General features: G+C 44.4%; 1 protein-coding gene across 6 annotated transcripts in view; it reads right to left on the bottom strand.

The window, feature by feature from the left end:
* Positions 1–19,122, bottom strand: part of Hnf1b (HNF1 homeobox B) — a 51,096-nt gene that overhangs the window by 13,206 nt on the left and 18,768 nt on the right. For 3 of the 6 annotated variants that reach the window (XM_019207829.2, XM_010626831.3, XM_010626833.3), the window contains exons 5-6: positions 6,991–7,151; positions 2,215–2,350 (exon numbers count right to left, since the gene is read on the bottom strand). In XM_019207829.2, the coding sequence (XP_019063374.1) occupies positions 2,215–2,350; positions 6,991–7,151 (297 nt within the window). The remainder of the gene's footprint in view (positions 1–2,214; positions 2,351–6,990; positions 7,152–19,122) is intronic. The other 3 variants (XM_010626832.3, XM_010626835.3, XM_019207830.2) reach the window with 1 other exon arrangement.

The following is a 19,122-nucleotide window of genomic DNA, read 5'->3' as shown; positions in this document are numbered from 1 at the left end:
GAAATTAGGAAGAACAAAACTGGATATATGGAATGGCTCTAGGGAAAGTTTTAGTTAGATAGTATGCAAAAATAACATATGTAATTGTGTATGTCATTCGGAGCTTGGTGCAGAAAGAAAGAAGGTAAGTGGCATAGTTTGTGTATCATTTTGGTTGTAGAAATAAAGTAATAGGTATCTTACCCATAGGCTTATTAACTAAATCCTATCAAGCAAGCTTGTTTTTGGTATCATATCTCATTTTCAATCCAAACCTTGGTATTAGTTTGGTTACAAAAGTTCAGTACCAGAGGGTCTAATGGGAAACAAGGCAGTAAATGAAAAATAATTTATTTACTTTTAAATTATCTGGGTGTGGCACTAGAGATCAGGGCCTTCACACCGAGCTACATGCTCATCCCTTTTTTATGTTTTATTTTGAGACAGGTTTCACTAAACTGCTAAGTTGCCCAAGCTAGGCTTAGACACACAATCCTCCTGTTTCAGCTTCTCAAAGTGCCGAAATTACAGGCACATGTCACTATACCTAGCAAATTTTTAGTTTGTGAACCCTCTAAAGGTGCCTCCTTTTCTTGTCTTTCTTCTGCAAAAACAGAGTATGTTGATTTCCGCAAAGCTAAGGATAGATAGAGTAAGAGCCACACAAACTCATCCAATACATTTGTGTGCCTCCAAAGGGCCTATCCCTGTGCTGCTCTCAAAGGCCACATACACCATTGTCTTTAGAAATGATATGAGTTTAGCCGGGGATTTAGCTCAGTGGGTCGGTGGCCTGCCTCGCAAGTACAAGGACCCGAGTTCGATCCCCGGTACCAAAAAAGAAATGATCTGAGTTCCTATCCTAGCTAGAGCTGATTTGGGGAAAGGCAAGGGCACAGAAAAAAACAATTCAGGGGCTGGGCGTGGTGGTGCATGCCTGTAATCCCTGCACTTCAAAGGCTGAGGCAGAAGGATCACAGCAAGTTTGAGGACAGCCCAAACTACATAGTGAGACCCTGACTCAAAAAAACCAAAAAAAAAAAAACCAAAAAAAAAAACTAAACTAAACAAAATGTAGGAACAAAACAAAGAGGTGATCAACATAGACACTAGACACAAGGGGCTTCAAGAGGACAAAGGGACATTACAAAGTTGAAAAAAAGGTGACCATTGTGCTACACTTAGATCGCTCCTGAGTTATCTCAAGAATACTTCCAAGGGTCACAGTGACAGTTTTGAGAAACAGTGACTTGACCTGAGCTGTCACAGTGAAGCTCAGAACACACCAAATACTCATTAGCATTTAAACCTTTCTGAAAGACACCTTCAGCCACAGCCCACTGTAGCCTTCCCATGACTGGAAGTGGCCCCTCTGGGACAGGCACAGGCCGTGTGCAGAATGGGAGTCACGAGATTGAAGGATATGACCCATCTCACTGTGTTCAGGCATCTGCCTAAAAAAACCTACTTCTTGTTACTATGTTTTGTTTTTTTGCAGTACTGAGGCTGGAACCCAAGGCCTTCACATTAAACTACACCCTCGGCCCTTGTTTAATTCTTCAGACAGGGTTTTGCTAAGTGATGCAGGCTGAGCTCAAACTTGCAGTCCTGCTTCAGCTTTCCAGAGTGCTGGGATTACAGGTGAGCACTATCACAGCCAGCTCTCCTTAGAATTTCTAAAGCTCAAATACAATGAGACAGGTTCCTACTGTGTCCTACCTCTCTGAATTTTACCACAAGCCAATGGGATCCTTCCTGCTACACAAACTCCTCTTTAGAAGGAAGCCTGTCATATCTTGCCCCATCTTCACCAACACAAAATATCCCCCGGAAAATCTGCCATATATTTAAAGTTAGAAATGAACACAAACAAAACTGTAAGCATATTCATACTTTGCAAATTTATAAGCACGTCTGTATTTACTGACATTTGATGGCTCCAACAACCCATTTTCTGAATGAGGAAATTGGACTTTGTTAAGGTTCAATGATTTGAACCAGTCTGCACAGCTGGCAAGCTGACTGGGATTCAAATCCATCCCCAAATTTTCTCTTGCTTTAAGATAAGTAATTTAAATATTGTTGAATGAGAAATGAAACGAAAGAAGTTAAATAAAATCTGCAGGTGCACAAAGGATCAACTTTGGTCCTTTTTTAAAAAACAAAATCATGTTGACTCACTTCCCATTCATCTTCTCCCTGCCTCCAAGTTTTCCGTCCACAAGTAGAACTTACTTTGTGCAATGGCCATGACTCCAGACAGTGGGGTCATGATGAGGTTCTGAGATTGCTGGGGATTATGGTGGGACAGGCTGTGGATATTTGTCAAGGTGCTGACGGGGGGCAGGCCTCCTCCTGAGACTGCTATCTGCTAGAGAGGAAAAACAAGAGCGTTAGGAGTGGATTCCAGAATGACATGACTTAGCAGCAGTTCCAGGACCCAGCTAAATCCCCCCTACAATGATTAAACACCTACTACGGGACAGACACTGTTCTAGGTGCTGAAGACAGGGCAGTAAGTAAAACCGACAATCTCCCGACCTGATGGCACCTGGATTTTCCTATTACCATCTACCAGGCAGCTTCAGAAATTCTACTCTTCACTGTATTACATGTTTGTTGCCTGCTCACTCTGCATGTGGCCTTTCTTCTGCATTCTTCTTTCTATATTATGTGCTAGAGACACATGGCTGCTAAAAATAACTGAAGAGAGGCTCCGGGATTCCCCTGTGGGTGCTAGTAGAAAAGGAATCAGGCAGGAAGGCAAGGAAGCCTTCTCTGAGCTCAGCTTACACGTTAACTCACAGTCCTTCTTACTACCCTCCCATTTCACAGATGAAAAATTGATGTCTGGAGTAGATATATATCCCATTTAAGATCCTATAACTAGCAAATGGTACAGCAATTATTTAAGCCCAGGTTTGTCTGACTCTAAAACGCAAGTTCCCCTCACCTCATAAGGGCTAGGGGCTGAAGATGTTATCCGGTTTCGCTGCTTTTCCTAAATCTTCACTATACATTAAAATTTCTTTTTCTTACTTTTATGTTAAGGAGCTGATGTAACAACAAAGCCGACTTCTATTTCATCATTATATTTTAATGAGGTTAGTGGGGGAGGGGTTCTAATTTCTGTGTATTTTGTACCTGGCCACTTAACTGAATCTTTTTATTTATTCCTGCAATAATAGTTTCCTCATTTAAAAAAAATTTCCAAGTACAGCATATAATTGTATCACAAGCATAAAATGCTCAAAAGGTCTCTTCCTTGCTAGACTATATCTTCAAGTCCACTGGTTAGAAATTTTTGAATAAAATTAAGCCAATAACAACTATAACAGATGGACTTGTTTTGATCCTAATGTTATAGAAATGTTTTCCCACTGATTCTAAGTTTAATGGAACTATCAGCTTTATACACAAATGTACATATATTTTCTCGTGATACAGTAGGTTACTCTTTATAGTTTTGAATAGTTTCTAAAATTATTTTTAAGAAAGAACTGTCCTGTTGTTCTAAACAAACCCACACATTGTTGAGAGCATCAGGGGTACTGAGAAATGCATTAGGGTTAGGATACGTCCGTATCTAAGTCATTCAACTTCCTTCCTTCCATCTTGCACTACCTAAAGCTCTATGGATCATAGCACCCACACCAGTACCCAGGCAAGACCCTATCTCCTACCTTCCTCTTCCAGTCAACCTCACAATTTCCAAGGTTAATTTGAAAAGAGAAAGAAAGAAGAAGCAAAGCAGGTTTGTTTATGTTTTTAAAATGAGTATCAAGAAATGAGTTAGAGGTCACATGACCCAGATGGAATTCTGACCACACCAAACAAGAGAGAACCAGCCTGTTTGCTAGACTTGTTTTTCAAAATGTCAGAGTCATTAAAAAAAAGAACAGTGACCTGCCCTGGGACTGAATTCCTTGGGTAATACAGTCCTCTGGAGAAAGTCAATGAAATGATGTTCATCTCTCTGCAATTTCAATGTTTGCCTTTCATAGTGCAGCGGGCATGTGGATACCAGTGATTAAAAACACTGTAAGTGTGTATGGCTTCAGAGTTTGTAGATTGATTGTAATGATTGTCCTTAATATTTAAAGACACAGATGGGACAGGTATTATTGTTTCTATATTAGATTGAGACACAGATCCTTAAAAGAGTTGAGACTAGTTAGGTCACTTCATAAGTGAGGAAGCCCAAATCAAACACAGTGTTGCTGGACTTCCAACCTATCCACTCAGGCAATCTTGGTCAAGTTCCTTTCCACTGCAAAAGGCAACAGTAAAAAGCGTTGTAAAAGGCAATTATTTTCATTTGCCTCAAAGATTAATGGAAGCCAGAGAGTTGTGAAGGATAGGTAGAAACCCTTACATGATAATCTGGAGAGCCCAAATTATACAATACTGTCAGTTATATACCTTCAGTATCCAAGGTTTAGAGAAGTTAGGAAATAGGCCCAGAGTTGCAGTTGAAAGCAAGAGTCCGAAGCTCCTTCAAGTCTGGGGCTTTTCACCCTTTTTACATACTGCTTGACACTGTGAAAGTATCCAGTGTGTGCATAAAACAAAACAAAACAAAACAAGGCCAATATACACACATTACAACTCTAAACCTGGCCAGCTTTATCAGTGCACACTACTTGCCACTGTGCACGGGGGCCCCACAGTGCAATAGAGAGCTCAAATGGAGTGGCATTATTTCCAACCCAATCTCTGGGAGAAGATTTCAAAGGCATGTCCTTAAGTGAAAGTAAGAACAAAGAGATCATCATTCCTAGAACGGGGCTTTCTCCAAACACAACACAGCTATAAGCAATCCTACTTCTTATACCATAAGCATTATTATCCCCCATTTTACAGATGGTGAAATGGAGGTTAAGTAATTTTTTCATCCTACTGCTGGGAAGGGACAGAGCCAAGACTTGGACACACTGGTCCCCTTGCCTGTGCTCCTTTTAAACCATATTTTACTGTTGTTGCCTTGGTAGACAGAGATCTGTGACGGACTTGTTATATATTAACAGAGGACAGAGTCTTGAATCTGAGCATCCAATGACAGTGATATAACATATGAACCTGGGTGTTGGAGACAAGAGGAAAGCTGGTCCCTGCAAACAAACTTCCAGATGTTTGCTAACGTTGAGGTGTGCTGCCTTGGTCAATCATCAATCTGGTAATACAGTGCCCAGCTAGGGAACTGTGGAGCAGAACAGGGAGAAAAGTGCGTGACTGGTGGCAGCCTTTGCAGCAATCTGGGCCTGGGTGAGGCAGCCTGCTGCTTAAGAGGAAGAGTGGGAGAGCTCAGAGTGAAAGCCCAAGGGCCTTCGTGCAGTAAGGAGGAAGACTTGTAATTTTTTTTTCTTTTAGTGCTGCGATAGAAGTTAGGCCTCAGGCATGTCAGGCAAGCCCTGTACTACTGAGCCATGATCCCAGACTGAGACCTGGAAGTGGAGATCTTTTTCATAGGCCTCCTCTTCCAGGAAAGCCTAGGTAATGCTTAACTTTAATTTGTTTGGGTCTTGACATGACTTGAGAAATCATAAAGATTTGCCTGTGCCTTTCACAAGGGAGCTGACACAAATTGTTCTTCAGCAAAAATGACCTTTCTTAAGGGATGAGTGGAGGGTAGGAAGGATGTAAAATGCCTCCCTTTGAAGAGTTTTTTTTCTTTTCTTTTCTTTTCTTTTTGGTGCTGGGAACTGAACTCAGGACCTTCCGCTTGCAAGGCAGGCAGCAGAACCACTGAGCTAAAACCCCGGCAGTGTTTTCATTTTTGTTTGCAAGGAGCTCTACCTGGCAGGCCAGCTCAGGCCCCCTGAAACTAGAGTTGACTGGGTCAGTGTTCCCCTCAGAAACTACACTTTGTTTTCCTCTGGGGAGCTGGGGCCTTGGTCACCTGTGACTCACAAGTCCTGTGTTGCCTACACAGCACACATGTCAAGGTCTAAAACGGCATCTGTTCCTTGCTGCCCTCCCCCAGCTCTGGCCCCCACTGGCCTCTAGGTCAGACACCTTGCAGGAACCTGTACAGCACCACCACAGCATTGAAGTCGGAACCTGTGGCTCCTCCCTCCCCTGAAATGCTGAGCATGACCCAAAGAATAAAGTTTTCCATTTCTTCCCCTCATTGTGTTGTAATACTCCTGTTGTCTCACAAGCTGCTCTCTGCTGCCTTTGTGTTATTAGGGGATTAGGACCTTCAAAATTCAAAGAATCCATTCCTTGACTGAGTGGGCTAAATTTACCTCTAGGTTATGAGTATAGAAAACTTCACTTAATAAAAATAACATTGACATTAACATAACAACACTGCTATTCAGTAAATATTTTCTATGCTGAACAATGTGGGGAGTATTTCACTTGTGTTAGTTATCATATTTATCCCCCTAACAACTTTACTGCTATTACCTCCGGTTTATAGAGGATTTGAACCACAGGTACCTGGAACTTGAAAGTCAGCCTTCCTCACTCTAAGCTCTACTACTACCCCACCCATCAGCCACTTTGTGCTGCGAAGGCATCCATGTCCTTCAGAATCACAGTTCAAGAAGTTGCCCTCATCTCTTGCCATTCACTAAATTCTACTTGACTCTCCTTGCCAATCCCAAGGGGTTGCTAGCAAGGGGGCTTGGTACTCTCTGGGTTAAAAAAACTGGCTCTGGAGGCCTTGGAGGGGAAGGATGAATGAACATTTTATCAACACAAATGTCACTGGCAGCCCCAAAACAAACAGCGTCCCACCCGGCTTGCTCCTTTATGAGGCATTCAATCAATAAAATGAGAGCAGAACTCTGTCACATTTATTGGCTGGGTTCAAACCGAACACCTCTTCTACCCGCCAAAGGCTGGGTCACCAGCTCTGCCTTTCCGTTCCAACTTTGGACAGCCCCCATTTTCTCCTGTGGGGTTACAATGGTTCATTGTTTGAGGCAGGCCTTGTGAGAAGTTGTGTTTGTTTTGCTTCTTATCTTATCAGCTCCAGAGCTACAATGGCCCAGGTGTACTCACCATTTTACCATCAGGTGAGAGGAGATTGTGGCCTGGGTCCAGGCTGGCTGGGGAGACTTGCTGTAAAACTGACTGGCTGGTCACCATGGCGCTGTTACCATGGTGACTGATTGTTGAGGAGGAAGTGACCTCATTGTTTCCTTGCTGGCTGTAGCGTACTCCTGAAAAACAACACAAGCCCCAAAGGTAACATTAGTGTCACAGGGGTCCTTGGACACTGACTCAGAATCTCTTGTTTTCAAGTGTGGATGTAAAAAGCACAGTTGTCTCTTCCTCCCTGTCTACCCATAAGAAACATCAGCTGTCTGTCTCTGGCATAAAGATGGCATGGTTTCTACTTAACTCTAGAATATAAGCTCTATGAGGGTAGGAGATTCTGTCTGTTTTGTTCATTACTGTATTTCCCGTGTCTTATACTTGGTAGCCACTTGATAAACTATTGAATGAAGGGATCCTTCTTGTTATTGCTTTGGCATAGTTGCTTAGGATCTAGAGGCTGTGACCGGCCTTCTCTTCCTGGGCAGGAAATTCAAATTGCCTTCTAGAGATGCTTCCCTGGCATCTCTTGGCTATGGAGAGCTGCACAGCATAAAGAGACAACTGACAAAGAAGAGGCACTTGTCCAGTGGCCCTGGTAAGAGCCATAGTTCAGTCAACAGTCTCTTGGTACCACTTTTGGCTAAGGCCAGGGATACAGGCAGAGCAGGTCCGGGATGGGGCTGCAGCTATCAGCTTTTTGGCTCTGGAACTCACATTTCTTTGATGGGATCTCATTTCGCTGATATCCAGCACACAGGGAACCACACGGCTGTAGGAGGTGAGGCAGTCATCTACCGCAGGTGGGATGTGGATGCTTTAGCAAACCACTGCAGTCTGGTCTACAAGGGCAGGGCAAACCCAGCATGTTTACAGCCTTACTGCTCTGACCTTCCCTCTCGGATAGAAAACGAAAAGGAGGTCTGCTCTCGGGAGAGGGGAAGTGCTGAATAGAGACCAGGCAACTGAAGGAGGCTGAAGGGTAAAGAACCTGGATCCAGTTTGCAGAAGCTAATCCTGCTTGAGGTGCCGATGAAATAGCCAAGGACAAGGTTTGGGGACCTGGGGACAACTCACCTCTGATTTCTCACCCCCAGACAATGTTCTTGTTTTTTTGTTTTGGATTAACAAAAAGGTTTGGGGGCTCTGTCCTGCCGGGAGCAAGAACAAATGCTGTAGGCATGGACTCACTTCTGTTTGTAAGTGGGCCAACTTTCAGTGTTCATCTCTTGTTGTCCAGTTTCCAAGGTGAACCATCCCTGTGTACCGATTCTATTCTTTCCCCCCTTACCTACTCCCTTCCCATCTTTCAGGGGAGGCCACAGAAGTCCCCTCTGGAGCCAGGAAAGCTCCCATAGCCAGCAATCTCTAATTCACTACGCTAGAGCTTACCAAGAAGAGTCTCAAGCCAGTTTTCCCAGGATCCTCCTAAGGACATTACCCAAGGCTGATATGACCTAGAGCTTCAGAGGGCTGGGGAAAAAACAAACAAATGCTAAAGCAGTGTTCTGACCTTCAAGAGCAACTTGTTTGACAGTGAAGTGGCTTGATGCTTGCTCTATGGGCTTTTTCTATTGGCTGTTTCCCCATCCTTTGATTCAAGGGGTTGATGGGGGGATGGGTTTGGCACTGGAATTTGGTGGTTGTTGGTCCAGGGGACTACATTTTTTTGGGGAGAAACAGGAGCCAGTAAGTTAAAAGGAGGAAAAGTGTCTACTTCTGCAAATCAGTATCCATTGCCCAATTCTGCCTGCCTTCCTTCCTCTGTATCTCCGAGGGTCCTTCTAGGCTCCTTTTTGCCCCTGGGAAAAGGGTTAAGTTAGGTCCTTTATCTCTACTTACATTAACTACTAGGTTGCCAACAGGATCTTCCAACAGTTCAAAGGGCTTTATATAGGAGAAGAAAGAGATTTGAAACTTACGTACTCACAAGGCAGAGCTAGGTCCAATAGGAAAGAAGAAGCAGAGCTAGGACCAGTGGAAAAGAAGGAAGCCGATTTCTAATCAATAAAAGGAAGAATTTTCTAGCAAGGATGGAGCACTGGGAAGACTGTGTGCTCTAGAAATAGACAAACTCAGGTTCCAATCCTGCCTTTGCTCTTTGTTATTATTATTATTATTTCTTTCTTTCTTTTTTTTGGTACCAGGGATCAAACTCTGGTCCTTGCGCTTGCAAGGGAGGTGGCAGAACCACTGAGCTAAATCCCCGGCCCATCTGCCTTTGCTCTTAATAGGTGTCTCATCATGAGATAAATGCTTTTCCTCTCAGGACCTTGGTTTCTTCTCATACAATGGAGAGAATACTTCCACAGCAGGGCTATTTTGGGGCAGAGTACACGTACCAAATGAAATTACATTTTCACAGAGAACAATTTCTAGAGGCTCCAACTCTGGCTGAACCACTAATAATACTGCCCTGAAAGCAACTTGGGAGGAGGTTTGGCTGCTGCCCTGCTTTTATTTTGGAGGAACTGGACTTCACCCTGTTTCTATCCTGCATTTTCCGACTCCCTGACCAGCTGTTTACCTCCCCAAGATGCTCTGCTCCTGAGAGAGCAGTGATAACGCTGGGAGGCAGGTGTGTGCTCACCTCCCAGCTTGTCCCCATCATCGATTCAGTCTGAAATCAAACAGTCTCCGAATTTAACCTATTTAATTTGGCCAAAGGAAAGGGGCTAGCCCTCTGATGATCAAATATGGATCACAGGGAGGCTTCTCTCTAACACAGGCCGCACAATTATTTATTTAAAAATAATTAACCAAGGATATCCACAGGAAACAAAAAGCCTTTTTCACAAGACAGCATGGCAGGAGAAAGTCCTGAATCATTTGTTGGAACCCAGGCGGCACAGCTCAAGCTTGCTCTGCGGTTTGTACACTTTCTTCCTCAATGTGAATTTCGTTGTGTGAGAATTACAATGGGGGAGTGGCTCCGCTGAAGGCAATCTTTCAAAAACTTCTGGCTAAGGGATAGAGTCCTGCCTGGGAATCAGGGGATCCCTGTTTGGACCACAGCTCTGCCATCTGTTCCCTGGGTGACCTCCGGCTTCCTTATCTATAAGCAGGGGATAGCCACTGCAGGGAGGGGCTGTTTGTCACTGCACCTTAGTGGGAGTGAGGCAGGAGGCTCCTCGTCAGCTCGGGACCCACCTGCACCTTTTCTCACTGACACTACTCTCACTGGGCTTGCTGGGCCTTGGGAGGATTTCTGTAACTAGGCAGTGTGTATATGGGGGTGTGGGGGTGGAGAGGGCATTAGAAAATGTCTGCAGGGGATACACCAGAAATAGGCATTCCTGTTAGAGGAAGAAGAAGCCAAATCCCTGTGTATTTCACACATTCCGAAGAGCACTTGAAAGGAGAAGGGAAGTGGAGGGCAAAGTGAGTAGGCTCTGGAGCCAGGTGACCTAGGTTTAAAGCTTGGCTCTCCCATGTAATAGCTGGGTAACCCTGGGAAGGTTATTTAACCTCTCTGAACTTTACTTCCCTGACTGTTAACAGTATCCATCCCTTAAATCACTGGGAAAAAAGATTGAGTGCATCAGCGAATGTGAAATTGTTGCTCAAAGTAGGACAGTTTCTGCCACTTTCAGACTGCCTTTGTCTGAAAGACAATTTTTAGGGAGACTGAGATCACAGGACTCTACTGAGTACCTGGCACCCAGGCACTGTGGGACCTGTCTTAAGAAGTGGAATGGCATCTTCCCTTCTTCCTTCCCCATTGTAAGCTGTGAACATAAAGTTATGGTCAGGGTTTTGGGTTGACCTTTACTTGCCAAAGATGCCGGGTGAATAGCACAGAGGGAGAAATGACAATGACCGAGAGTAGCGACCCATGCTATACTCACTTCCTGGCTCAACCCACTAATTGGTCACATCCCCGTCACAAACACTATGAACCACAACAAGTGTGTCCTGGAGCAAAAGCCTTCTCTAACTTTCCCTGTTCCCAGACCTCAGTTCCGCCGGTGTGAGCTTCCTGCTGAATTCTCAGCAGCATGTGGATGAGACACATCACCTGGCTTTCATCCAGCAAGACTGGTCAGAAGTTTCAAAAACACAGAGATAGCCTATGTTCCAAGAAGACAGTAGTCCCTGCCCTGCCTTCCTGGGCCAGCACCCATCTCCAGGGTGTGCTCTTTATGCTGCTGCAGCTTGGGATTTCTTTCTCAAACAGAAGCGTACCATGTCACTGCTCTGCTTGGAAGCTTCTGATGGCTCCTCACTGCTTTCCGGAAAAGCTCCAACACCCGAGACTGGCAGAATCAGGCTTGGGCCTTCGGACCTGCAGTCTCCCTTATCTGCATCGTCTCTAACCACACCCCATGCAGCCTCCCAAGAGAGGTCTCAAATGCCCCTGCCATGTCCTGTTCTTGCGCCTTTCCTTTTGCTTTTCCTTCTGGCTGGAAAGCTTCCCTCTTCTTTTCCATGTCACACCCCTTGTAAGGGCATTTCTGGGAAGCTCTTCTTGATTCATTCTAGTTGCTCTGTCCTCTGTATTTTGTACGTGTTAGACTCAACAGCAGGAGTTGGTCACCCTGTACTCTTACATATTGACTTCTCTATCCCTTTTAAATAAGTGACAGCTTTTACTCATTGTTGTATCCTCAGCCCTGCAGAGCACCTGGTGCTGTGACTATTTAATGAATGAAGAAACAAGACTCAGTGGCTTTGAGTACCCATACCCTAGAACAAGGTGAGTCACTTCTAGCAGGAAAAATAATGGTCAGTTCTGTAGCAACCATTGCATTAAAATTGTGAATCTGTTCCAACGGCACTGCTACAGTAGAGAATCACTTCAGTCACATCAGTTTTACATTTGAGAAACACCAGTGAATTCATAAATCCATACTGAGCTGAATGGGGCCACACAGAAATACATTAAATGTGCCCACACATGCAACCACATACCTTCAGCATCTGCCAGCCACCTCCACAACTGTGTGTGCTATAAACCACATCTATGCCCAGCAGTAATCACACTGTTCCTACTTCGGATGATCCTCTCTCCACAACTTCACAATAGCTCGCAACTTTTGATGCCCATTTCTTTAGGCAAACTTCAGGACTTTTTCAAACTCAAGTGCCATGCACATTTATTGTTGGACAGCATTTATATACTTCTTCATCATTTAACAGGTGTAAAACCCTGCTGATGTTTTTATTGGATTTTTAGCTTTTAAAAATGCGTCATTGATGAAGTTTAAGACTGTTATACCCTTAAACCTCAGCCCTGTGGTGCTTCTTGACACTTAGCAAAGCGTGATGATTTTTAGGATGTGAATGATGAGTTATGTAGAACTAATTATGCACATGTGTTCAAAAACTGCCTCACAGCTGCCAGAGAGCCGCTTCTGGGCATTATTAACCACAGAGATATTTCGGAAACCCAGGCTTACAAGAACAGTATATCTCACAAAGCCTGGGGTATTCAACCCAGTTTCTAGGAGCTTCAGAAAACAGTTACAACTCCAGTTCCACAAAAAGCAACAGGCCACCATCCTCTAGACACTTTAAACTAGCAAATTCTCTCTCTCTGGATTAACTCTGATGATTCTGGATCAGCCAATTTTTGGACCTCAGCATTTTTATCTATAACATGGACATCCAGACCTCCTTTCCTCATATGCTAGATTGACAAATGAATAAAATAATGTCAGGAAACACTACAGGACAATATTCTGGGTGAATAGAAGACCAATATTAGCCAGGAAATATGTCCACAGTTCCTCTTTTTACAAGGAGAGAGTGGGGAATGTGAACTCTTGGGCAATGTGGGGCTCAGTTTGTCTCCCATATGACCTTTGGCACTGAAGCCTGGGGGTTCCCTTCAGTGGGGTCTGCGAGCTACACCCAGAACCTGGTAGGATGCCTTCACCCTTGACATTTCAAAACCAACCTCCCATCCTTGATAATGCAGGAATGTTCCTCCGGCTGGTGGACTTCTGCCAGCTCGAGTGAGTGTCTCAGCCACCAACAGAGTAAACATTACTCAACTGGCTGGAGCTCTGTCACACACATTCTTCCGCTGTGTTCCTAACCTCATGCAGAGCATAGCCCAACCCCTTTGGGTCTGGAAACTGGGAATTTAAACTCAGGTAGGAGGGAGCACGCAAAGGAGAAAGCTCTTCTAAAAAGAAAGGACCATGTCCATAAAGTATGGGTAGTCAGAGCTGTCTTTCCAAGAAGCCACAGCTTTGTACTGGGGAGAGGATGAGGACAGAGCAGACCAGGTTTGAGGTCCTAATACTGTGTCCTGACAGCTCTACCCTCCCCCTAAGTGTGAGTTGCGTCTCTGGATGACAGAGGTAAAGAGATAAATGATTCAGTCTGGTGAGCTTCTGAGGCACTCATTTAGGGTTAAAAGAAAGTGAACAATGCCCTGACTTGAAACAGAGAGCTCCAGAAATGAAAGCTTCCAAATGAATTAGTATTGCTGCCTCGGTTTCCTCATTTGTAACACAGGTCTTTTGCCATTTCTTCATACTATTTCCTCTTAAGGATAAAGATTAATGCTTGCAGAGAGTTTAGGAGATTAAAAATCCAAAAGCCTTGGAAGAAAAAGCTGATGCAAGATGAAAGCATTTTAAACACTGGGCTCCTTTCTACTTCATATTCCCTTCTACTGAAGGTGGCTTCGGTAGAAGTCCAATTCATAAGAGGAGAAACACAGACAGGCCTGTGGGGCTGGTAAACATTCTTGACTCAAGGAGTAAAAAGTTGAGTGATACTTCAGGGAAGCCCACAAACTGGTTTTTGTATAAAAATCAAAGCAAATGTAGCCAAGAAAAAAAAAAAAAATCAGGCAGTTTTCCATCTAAAGTATCTTGGCTGAGAACAGGAGCTAAATGTGGCCAGTGCACCTGAAAACATCCCACCTCAGGAGATAAAATAGGAAACCCTTGCATCCTCCCACTAGTTCATGTCAGACATCATGCCTGTCATGGCTAGACAGCTGGTTTGTGCAGATAAAAGGCAGGCTGTTTGCAGTGAGCACTTTGGCCTGGAGACCACTGTTGCAGGCATAAGGCAGGCATTGTCATCCATTAATATTTTGAAATAATTGCATGAGTTTATTTACTATTTGCCGGGGAATGTAAGCCCCATTGAGGGTAGGACCTTGTCTGTCTTCTCCATCATCTCCTCAAAACCTAGCCTGTGCCAGACACTCAGTAAGTATTTGTTGAATGAGTAAATAAGAATGAATGAGCTATACTTCAACTGTAACCAAGGGCTCCACACCCTTTTCAGCTTTGGTCTGCTGAGTGTTTGAGAGGTGACCTGCATACATTTATCCTTTAAATCTTCTGGCTTTCTGTGGTGAGGGGAGGCAGGCATTATTTTTGGTTGCTGTTTATAAGAAGTAAGAAGGAAGAGAATTGAGAGAGAAGTAGAGATTAAAATATAATCAAATGGAAGAAATAACATTGGCAGATTTGAACAATTGGTTGATTGTTTCTAAAGGTTTGGGGCTGCAGGCAGGAAACTCAACTTTATACCATCATGTTAGAGCCCAGTCTGGGGTCCATTGGGTTGATTTTTGAGATAAGAGTCAATTAATGAGGATAGACTATGGCAACATGAATAACTTAAATGCCGTTTTTCTCCAAAGAAACTAGCGTAAAGCTTAGAACGGTTAATGGTAGACACTGTTAGGCTTAAAGACTGTGAGCACAGACAGTGTCCTGCTGCAGTCTGGCTCCTGGGGTCTGGCCTTTTCTGAGAGGCTGCCTTTGCAGGCAGGGATAATATGGCTGCAACAAAGGCGCCTGGGCTTGGCTGATGGGATGATGATGCTCCTAGAGGGTTTGGGCAATGGGAGAAAGGCCGTAAAGCCATCAGCAGACTGAGCCACTGGGTGTCCACACAAAGTAAGGTCCTATAAAAAGACATCTGTATTGTGACTGAAGGGCTAATAAAATTGCCTGAGAAAAGAGAAGTTTTCCACTGTGACCTATTCATAAGCACTACCCTACTGGGAAGTGATACCCAGGGAGAGGATCCTTTGAGGCCTGGCAAGTGCCAGTGCTGCCTCATCATAGGAGTTTGCTGGCTGAGCAGCCTGTTCACCACTGTCACTGAGGGAGCTCCATCAGCAGCAGCATCACCATCATCATGACAGATAGTGCTCATCGCCTGGCAGGCAGGCTCATGGATGCTGGCCCTAGGGATCACCAGGTGTTGGGCACCAAGACCTAGCAAGACAAATGATGGATGGTTTCCATTCTGCTGGGAGATCAGAAGCACCAGCCAAGGGCCTGATGAGCACCACCGGAGACCTGACAGATGTCCAACTGAGAAGTTTTGCTTCTGTCTCTCTGAATGACTTGGATTTATAGTAAGTCTAGACCTTAGGTTTGCTCAGTGGAGATGCAGAAAGAGTAATTCTCACTATTTTCTTGGCCAAGGATACTGGTAACGGGTTAGAAAAGGAACTAAACTAGCATTAGAACATTAAACTAGCAAAAACTAAACTAAATGAGTAAACTAAACTAGTAGAAACTAAGCTAGTGGAACATTAGGGAAAAGGTCTTAATATGTTTTCTGAAAATTTACTGGTAACATTTAATGTTGACATTATTTTTTGAACTGTTGTATTTTAGGCAAGCACATGGAGCTGGATGGTACTGTTTCTAGAAAAGGGAAGATACTCTGTAATGATATACACAGGTGTCATATAGTGCAAAACTAATTTATGTTCAGTTAAAAACTGAACACAAAACTTAGAAGACAGGACATTTATTACTTTTTTTTTTTAATAAGCAAGAGCTGGGTTTATTAGAGATATAGGATGCATTCAAGAGCAAGCAGATTGTGGGTGCTCAGAGAAATGAGGCACCCAAAAACAGGGCATTTATGCTTTAAGCTTTTGGACAAGAAACTCTCTATACCAGATATCTTCATTCCACAAACATGTAGAGTGCCTGCCATGTGCCAGGCTGGGCTGCAGAGACAGTGGTGAATAAATTCACTTGGGGTTAGATGTTGGATTGACCACTATTCTACCACTAAGAAAACATACAGAAAAAGCTAAGTTTAGGGACTCCAGCAGCTTTCTTCACCATGAAAATAATCTTACTTGATTTTGCTTTTTTGTTTGACAGGTAGGAATGCAAACCCTATATTTCACTGGCAGTAGGTTCTAGACAATAAAGAGGATGATTTCTATCTGTAAAACAACTAGCGATAAATGAAGCACTGCCTATATGCCCCCACTGTGTAAACCAATGGAACACAAACAGAAGATGCTCGTTAGAGGGCTTCCACTCATACTGAGTAAGGACTTCTTGGAGCTTTGTTGCCAACCCAGTCCAACAGGTGTCTGCTGGAAAGAGGCACCTGCCATGGAAAGGGCCTAAGGCATGTGCATGTAAGCTGCCACTCAAGGCCCGGAAAGTGTTAACCTTCAGCAGTTATAGGTGTCTCGTTTATACCCAGTATAAATCTGTTTATTGTGACTGGCCCCACTCAATCTGCTGGTGCTATAAAGCTCTAATGGTCCCTAATAAAGGTAGAAGGCTTCTAACAGCACACAGTTCTTGAAACTGGGACAGAGTGAGGCAGCGAGGGAGCGAAGGAGGGTGGGAGACAGATAATGAGCTCAACAATAAAATATCACAGTGGCCAACCTCCCTCTGCCCTTCAGGCAGCAGAGTCCTGGGCCCCAAGATTGGAAACAACACAAAATCTCCAAGTAATAACCTATCGGAGCTGAAAGGTCCTTGTCCAACACCCTCATTTGTTAGAATTCCTGAGAAGTTAAATTATTTGCCCAAGGTCACCCTGGCTCGCTGGTGGCTCTGGTTTCCTGAATCTTAGACAGACGCTCTGGACTTCCCCTTCCTCCCCTTTCCCAGCTGAGCAAGTCACCATCAGAAGTATTATGAACCCCTTTAGAACTCTTAGGCTTTATCTCGCCTTCTAATGTCCAATGCTGCTTGTGCATCCAAACCTCAAAGGGGTTTATTGCAACTTCCTCTGCCTAAACAACACTGTATTCCACCAGTTCTCATCTTAAATGTGTGGGTGGGTAGGGAATCCATGTCTATTTTTAACGAGCTCCTGGATGACTTTTATGTGGTCAGAGAAGGAGATTTGAGATGCATAGCTCTTGTGCATGCTTGGGTTTTGTGGTCTCAAATAGCAACCAAAGTTCATGGAAAGAGAAATTCTTCCAGAGTGAAGCTAAAGACACACCCTCAATAAGAACCCAGGGCGATCCAAAGCCCTTTGTCACTCTCAGTGCCTTGAAGGTTCCTGAGTCGGCCCAATAGCTCTGTGAGGACAGCTAACCTTTCTCATCAGGCACTGTGCTCAGCTTGGGTGTGTGGTTTTATCATATTATGTCTCACAATTGTCATAAGGAGATAGTTTATGATCCTCATTTTATAGATAAAGAAACGGAGGCTCAGAGAGGCTATATAGCTTGTTTGAGACCATATTACTTAGACAATGACAGAACCACAATTCAAGCCAAGCCTATCTGGGGTGCTACAATGCTTCCCAGATGCTCTTTGCTTCCTAGTCTGGTCCTGAGAAGGAGCTGCTTGTAGGTACCTCCCCCTGGGTCTTGTAGCATCCTTTGGGTAAGTCATTAAATGCTAAAGACAGACTCTGTGATGGTCCTCCAACATGTGGAGTATGAGTCCTGAGAAACTTGGCTCTTGATTGTCCCCAAAGTATTAGAGGATGAAATTCTAGCTTGCAGGCTGCCTCCTTGGCTGGTAGCACAGAAGTGTGCTACCACAGAGCCGGCTGAGTCAGGGCCGAGGGTAAGGAAGGGGCTCCCAGGAGAAACAAACCTCAGGAGCTTCTGTACTTTCCCATGCTCACTGTGGGGCTGCGTTCATCCTTCCTTCGCGTGGGATGGTCCCCCACCCCCACCCCATACCAGGAATTGAACTCGGGACCATGTGCTTGTGCCCAAGGTTTGAGAGAGTGTCCCTTCTAAGAACAGAGTAGTCAGCAGCTTGGATGCAGCCTCTGCCAGGAAAGCACCACATCCCCTCTAATTGGCAGGTTCCCAGGGCAAATCGCTAACAACTGATATACACCCCTTTCCATGAGGGGAGAAAAATGCCCTATGACTACAGGAAATTTATAGTCAACATATGGACCTGGGCTCTGACTTCATGGTCATGAGCCCTCCCCATCCATGGCACTTACTAGCTTCCTCTGTTTGTTTGTTGTTGTTTTTTTTTAAAGCCTTGGGAAACTGGGTATGCCTCACGGATGTCACAGAGCAGCCCTGCTAGGCAGAATGGGAAACTGCCTCATACTCAGAGTGCTCCAAAGAGCCAGCCCGAGTCTGCTGCAAACACCAAGGTGAGAATTGGATTTGGAAATACAGTGTTCAAATTCTCTAAAAGTCAGTATTGAATGAAACCTCCAGAAAAGACAGAGAAAGGCAAGAAAAACAAAACAACAAAAAAAGCCTCTGAAAGGGATGCTAATAGCTATCATTTGTGAGAGTCTTCTCTGCCTGAGGTGCTTTACATACATACATATATATATCAGCCAATTTAAACCTTCTAGCAACTGCATGAATGAAATCCCCATTCACATATTAAAAAAGAAATTGAGGCTCAGAGATTCCTGACACTTGCCAGGGTCACACAGCAATCAGTGGCCAAGGTAAAGTTGGAATTCATATGTGCCTCAACAGCCTCCTCCTTGTCGCTCACTGGATGTATAAGAGCACTTTCCCCGAGTATCTTTAGTACATAGGAAATGTCTGGGTTGGTGTTGGTCAGGCCGAGGTAGGCTCAGGGACAAAGGGGAATTAGTTGCTAATTGAGTAGCTCCCAGATGCCCCCTACTAGAAGTGTGGTCCCTGGATGATCCTCTTCAGTAGCGCCCAAATGCAGAAACACCTACAGCCCTACACCTGCAGAATCAGAGTCACAATCTGCGCTGCAGCACACGCCCAGGTGGCAAGCAGGCACTTGAACACTGAGAAGCTTTATCTCAGAGTTGGTTTTTAAACCTGGTGGCACAGTGGGATCACCTGGAAAGCTTAGCAACTACTGACACCTGTGCCCCACCGCTCTGATTCCCTAGGGCTGGACTGCAGCCTGGGTACTGGGATTTTTTTTT

Source organism: Fukomys damarensis, unplaced genomic scaffold (genome assembly GCF_012274545.1).
Source record: "Fukomys damarensis isolate Sample0158 unplaced genomic scaffold, DMR_v1.0_HiC HiC_scaffold_13, whole genome shotgun sequence".
NCBI lineage: Eukaryota > Metazoa > Chordata > Mammalia > Rodentia > Bathyergidae > Fukomys > Fukomys damarensis.
This window is presented reverse-complemented; position numbering and strand designations above follow the sequence as displayed.